This window comes from Laccaria bicolor, genomic scaffold, assembly GCF_000143565.1.
Source record: "Laccaria bicolor S238N-H82 LACBIscaffold_16 genomic scaffold, whole genome shotgun sequence".
In the NCBI taxonomy this organism is placed as follows: Eukaryota; Fungi; Basidiomycota; class Agaricomycetes; order Agaricales; family Hydnangiaceae; genus Laccaria; species Laccaria bicolor.
The window spans coordinates 837,862-843,079 of NW_001889887.1; the positions used below are offsets into that span (position 1 = coordinate 837,862).

At 36.8% G+C, this 5,218-nt stretch overlaps 2 protein-coding genes across 2 annotated transcripts in view; one reads left to right on the top strand and one right to left on the bottom strand.

Moving 5' to 3' along the window:
• LACBIDRAFT_328412 (uncharacterized protein) overlaps window positions 1–788 on the top strand; it is a gene marked incomplete at both ends in the record, with an annotated part of 1,491 nt that extends 703 nt beyond the window's left edge. Inside the window, 6 exons of the mRNA XM_001882331.1 lie at window positions 198–206; window positions 299–322; window positions 419–449; window positions 515–538; window positions 642–664; window positions 756–788. Coding sequence (XP_001882366.1) covers window positions 198–206; window positions 299–322; window positions 419–449; window positions 515–538; window positions 642–664; window positions 756–788 — 144 coding nt within the window. The remainder of the gene's footprint in view (window positions 1–197; window positions 207–298; window positions 323–418; window positions 450–514; window positions 539–641; window positions 665–755) is intronic.
• Window positions 789–3,297: 2,509 nt separating this feature from the next.
• LACBIDRAFT_328413 (uncharacterized protein) lies at window positions 3,298–4,453 on the bottom strand (the record flags this gene model as incomplete). The annotated part of the gene is made up of 10 exons (XM_001882420.1): window positions 3,298–3,342; window positions 3,412–3,465; window positions 3,504–3,526; window positions 3,658–3,709; window positions 3,740–3,802; window positions 3,934–3,955; window positions 3,995–4,049; window positions 4,170–4,198; window positions 4,230–4,358; window positions 4,449–4,453. The coding sequence occupies 10 exons, from the start codon at window positions 4,451–4,453 to the stop codon at window positions 3,298–3,300; spliced, it is 477 nt and encodes a 158-aa protein (XP_001882455.1).
• Between the last annotated feature and the right edge of the window lie 765 nt (window positions 4,454–5,218).

Consider the following 5,218-nt stretch of genomic DNA (forward strand, 5'->3'; position numbering starts at 1 on the left):
CGACATGATTTCAACAGATTTAGAAAGCTAAGAGAAGGGGCTACAACTATTGTATCGTGGGAAATTTCTCCCAAAAAGGAAGGTACATGCCCTAAAAGGGTAATTGACACTGACAGACTACAAAAGATTGCTGATATACTACAAAAGTAAGTTATAGCCTACAAAGTTTACTAATAGACTACAAAAGTTGGACATAGACCACAAAGGTCAGACAAAGACTACAAAAGTTAATAGTGTCCACTTTTTGAGACTACAAAAGTTAGTAGTGTCTATTTTTTCGGACTACAATGGTTTGTAGTGTCCGCTTTTTGAGACTACAAAAGTTAGTAGTGTCTGCTTTTTCAGACTACAATGGTTTGTAGTGTCCGCTTTTTTCATTACAAAAGTTAATAGTGTCCGCTTTTTGAGACTACAAAAGTTAGTAGTGTCTGCTTTTTTGGACTACAATGGTTTGTAGTGTCCGGTTTTTTCATTACAAAAGTTAATAGTGTCCGCTTTTTACAAAAGTTAGTAGTGTCTGCACTTTTGGACTACAATGGTTTGTAGTGTCCGCTTTTTTCATCACAAAAGTTAATAGTGTCCGCTTTTTGAGACTACAAAAGTTAGTAGTGTCTGCTTTTTCAGACTACAATGGTTTGTAGTGTCCGCTTTTTTCATTTCAAAAGTTAATAGTGTCCACTTTTTGAGACTACAATGGTTTGTAGTGTCCACTTTTCTGACATATATATGTAGTGTGGTTAACTATGTATATATAGGTCATTGGGGATATGATTGAAGGATTGGGATGAGTTGACATTCTGCCACTTATGAATAGTTGCTTTTGATGTCAGGTCCATGGCTGTTTTTCATACTTGCAATCTGTCATGTCTTTTCACATGAGAAGTCACTATCCTATCTAATCAAAGGGTGTGCTTCATATGAATCCTGGATTGACATTGAAAAACAGACAGGACCAACCACCTATTTAATTCACTTTTGGTACCTTTAAATCAATCTACTCAAGGCTGACCCCAGTGGTGAAGGCTTGGGCAATGACAAATGGTCTTGGTATTGAAAGACATGACAAGTTGCATTGGTAGGACAGAGAATTTATCCCTCCAAAAAAATCATGTGAAGATTGACTGTGGTCAGACATAGGACAGCAGATACTGATCTGAGTGGAAGGTTGACCAACATCAAACACTTCAGTCACCCATTTTAGGGTACCTCTCAGGTATATGAATTCTTGGATTTAAGGGTACCTCAATGGTACCCATTCCAGAGTGGTATGTGAGCACCATACCAATACCATGGTACCATGGAATGGAAAACTCATACCATATCCCACTCATACCAATACCAAGGTACCATACCATACCATGTCATGTTATACCATACCAGATGGTATGATACCATCATACCAAAGCTGTCACTGGGTGTCTGGGGTCCTTTTCCAAAATAAATAAATAAATTCTGCAGGCTGCAATACTGGTCCATTGGGTACCATTTTTTGTGGGGTGGTTCTCCATGTTTTTCTTGAGATATTGAGCTACAAATTGAGGCTAGATAGTCCAAACCATCTATTGAAAATGAATTTAAATAGGCTTTATCCCAGCTTTCTCATGCATCCAAAGCCATTTAATGATACATATCTTTCCCAGTCCTTTTGATTTCAACAAATATTCATCCAAATCAAACAATACCACATCTATTGGGATGAAGTGGTCATTGAGAAGCAAAGAAAAGTGGAAAGGTTCTTCAGGTTTTTTCTAAGATTTCCAACTCCAAGTGGAGGCTAGATAGTCAACTCCAACCTTTGGAAATCAGTTCAATTGAGGGTTTTTTCATTTCTAAAAAGCCATTAATATGAATCCTCCCAATAATAGGTAAAATATATTTTGCCCAGTAGGGCCAATCAGGCAGTCCTACCTACTTACATAGCATGTACATATAGTATGGCCAACAACACCATATAATCTCAATTTTCTTAAAAACTACATATGATGGAATCAGGTATTGTTGTCCTGAGTGTTTGGTTCTTTGTCATAATATTTGGTCCAATTTATTGAAGCTGAGTGAATCTGTCCAATCCAAAGTCTTGTTAATTGGAAATGGAATCAAGTCTTGTTGTCCTAAGAGTCTTCATTATCAAAATATCATACCATGGTGTTGTAATCCCATGTTGCATTCTCATACCATACCATGGTATTGCACTCTCATACCATACCATACCATACCATGGTATTGCACCCTCATGCCATACCATGCACCCTCATACCATACCATGGTATGGCACTCCCATACCATACCATGCACCCTCATACCATACCATGCACCCTCATACCATACCATGCACCCTCTCATACCATACCATGGTATTGCACCCCCATACCATACCATGCACCCTCATACCATACCATGCACCCTCATACCATACCATACCATACCATACCATACCATACACCATACCACACCATACCATGCACCCTCATGCCATACCATGGTATCAGGAACCATAATCTATTTTTATTCAAGCAGAGGAAGTCAGAAAACCCTCATTTCGAAGTTTGTTTACATATATTTACTAATAGCTTTGACCAAAGTGATGCTAAAATTTTGTAGTGTCCGCTTTGATGATTTCCTAATTGGGAAAAGTGTTACACTTTTTTCTGCCACACCTAATGTCAGGCACAGTGTGCAGTTGGGTTGGGAACTGTTTCCCACGCTCTTTGGGCCACTGGAGTTAGTGGCTAGCTAAGTGGTGTCACTGTTAATGACGATGTCCGCACTATTTCCTAATTGGGAAAAGCGTTACACTTTTTTCTGCCATATCTAATGTCAGGCACACTGCGCATTTAGGTCAGGAACTATTTCCCACGCTCTTTCGGCCACTGGAGTTAGTGGCTAACTTGGTGTTGTCACTGTTCAGGATGATGTCCGCATTATTTCCCAATTGGGCCATTTCCTAATTAGGAAAAGTGTTACACTTTTTTCTGCCACACCTAATGTCAGGCACAGTGCACATTTCACTTGAGAACTGTTTCCCATGCTCTTTGGGCCACTGGAGTTAGTGGCTAGCTTAGTGTTGTCATTGTTTATGACGATGTTCGCATATTTCCTAATTGGGAAAGTCATTACATAATATCAGTTTGGTTTGCACGGTCCGCTTTTTCACTACAAAAGTTACTAGTGTGCGCTTTTTTCATTAAAATGTTTGTAGTCTTTGCCCTTTTCATGACAAAGGCCTGTAGTGTGCACTTAAAAGCAGTCACTACAAACATTGTAATGAAAAAAGCGGACAGTACAAACATTTGTAGTCTAAAAAGTGCACACTACAAGCCTTTGTAGTCCAAAAAGCGGACACTACAAACATTGTAATGAAAAAAGCGGACACTACAAACATTTGTAGTCTAAAAAGCAGACACTACAAACCTTTGTGATGACAAAGGCAAAGACTACAAACATTTGTAGTCTAAAAAGCGGACACTACAAACATTGTAATCAAAAAAGCGGACACTACAAACCTTTATAATGACAAAGGCAAAGACTACAAACATTTGTAGTCTAAAAAGCAGACACTACAAACATTGTAATCAAAAAAGCGGACACTACAAACATTTGTAGTCTAAAAAGCGGACACTACAAACCTTTATAATGACAAAGGCAAAGACTACAAACATTTGTAGTCCAAAAAGCGAACACTACAACACTGTAATGAAAAAAGCGGACACTACAAACATTTGTAGTCTAAAAAGCGCACACTACAAGCATTTATAATGACAAAGGCAATGACTACAAACATTTGTAGTCTAAAAAGCGGACACTACAAACATTGTAATCAAAAAAGCGGACACTACAAACATTTGTAGTCTAAAAAGCGGACACTACAAACCTTTATAATGACAAAGGCAAAGACTACAAACATTTGTAGTCTAAAAAGCGGACACTACAAACATTGTAATCAAAAAAGCGGACACTACAAACATTTGTAGTCTAACAAGCAGACACTACAAACATTGTAATCAAAAAAGCGGACACTACAAAAATCTTTGTAATGACAAAGGCAAAGACTACAAATATTTGTTGTCCAAAAAGCGGACACTACAAACTTTTGTAATGAAAAAAGCGCACACTAGTAACTTTTGTAGTGAAAAAGTGGACACTATTAACTTTTGTAGTCTTTGTCTGACCTTTGTGGTCTATGTCCAACTTTTGTAGTCTATTAGTAAACTTTGTAGGCTATAACTTACTTTTGTAGTATATCAGCAATCTTTTGTAGTCTGTCAGTGTCAATTACCCTTTTAGGGCATGTACCTTCCTTTTTGGGAGAAATTTCCCACGATACAATAGTTGTAGCCCCTTCTCTTAGCTTTCTAAATCTGTTGAAATCATGTTGTTTAGTGTTCTTTTCATGTAGAAAAATGCAAAAAAAAACAAAAAAAAATGCAGCGCTTTTGAAAACCTTTTACCTCATATCTCCACAATGGAAGCACTTTAGGACATAATTCCAACTGATTCAGGAAGCTATGGTAAAGAGCTACAACTTTTGTTTTTTTACCATTTTTGGAAATTGATCATGTGACCACCCTCCCAATGACCCATTGGATGGACCATAATATGACCTAGGGAATGAGATATTTATTGAAATTGCACAACATTAATTATGAAAAGTACAATGAAAGCATCCAATATTTCTAATGAAATATTCAATGAAAGCGCAAAGCATTAATTATGAAAGAGGCAATGAATACACCTGACCTAGGGAATGAGATATTTATTGAAATTGCACAACATTAATTATGAAAAGTACAATGAAAGCATCCAATATTCATAATGAAATATTCAATGAAAGCACACAGCATTAATTATGAAAGAGGCAATGAATACACCTGACCTAGGGAATGAGATATTTATTTAAATTGCTCAACATTAATTATGAAAAGTCCAATGAAAGCATCCAATACCCCTAATGAAATATTCAATGAAAGTGCACAGCATTAATTATGAAAGAGGCAATGAATACACCTGACCTAAGGAATGAGATATTTATTGAAATTGCACAACATTAATTATGAAAAGTCCAATGAAAGCATCCAATATTCCTAATGAAATATTCAATGAAAGCGCACAGCATTAATTATGAAAGAGGCAATGAATACACCTAACATAGTCAATGAAATATTTATTGAAATCACACAGGATTGATTATGAAAAAAGCAATGAAAGCACCTAAAATTCC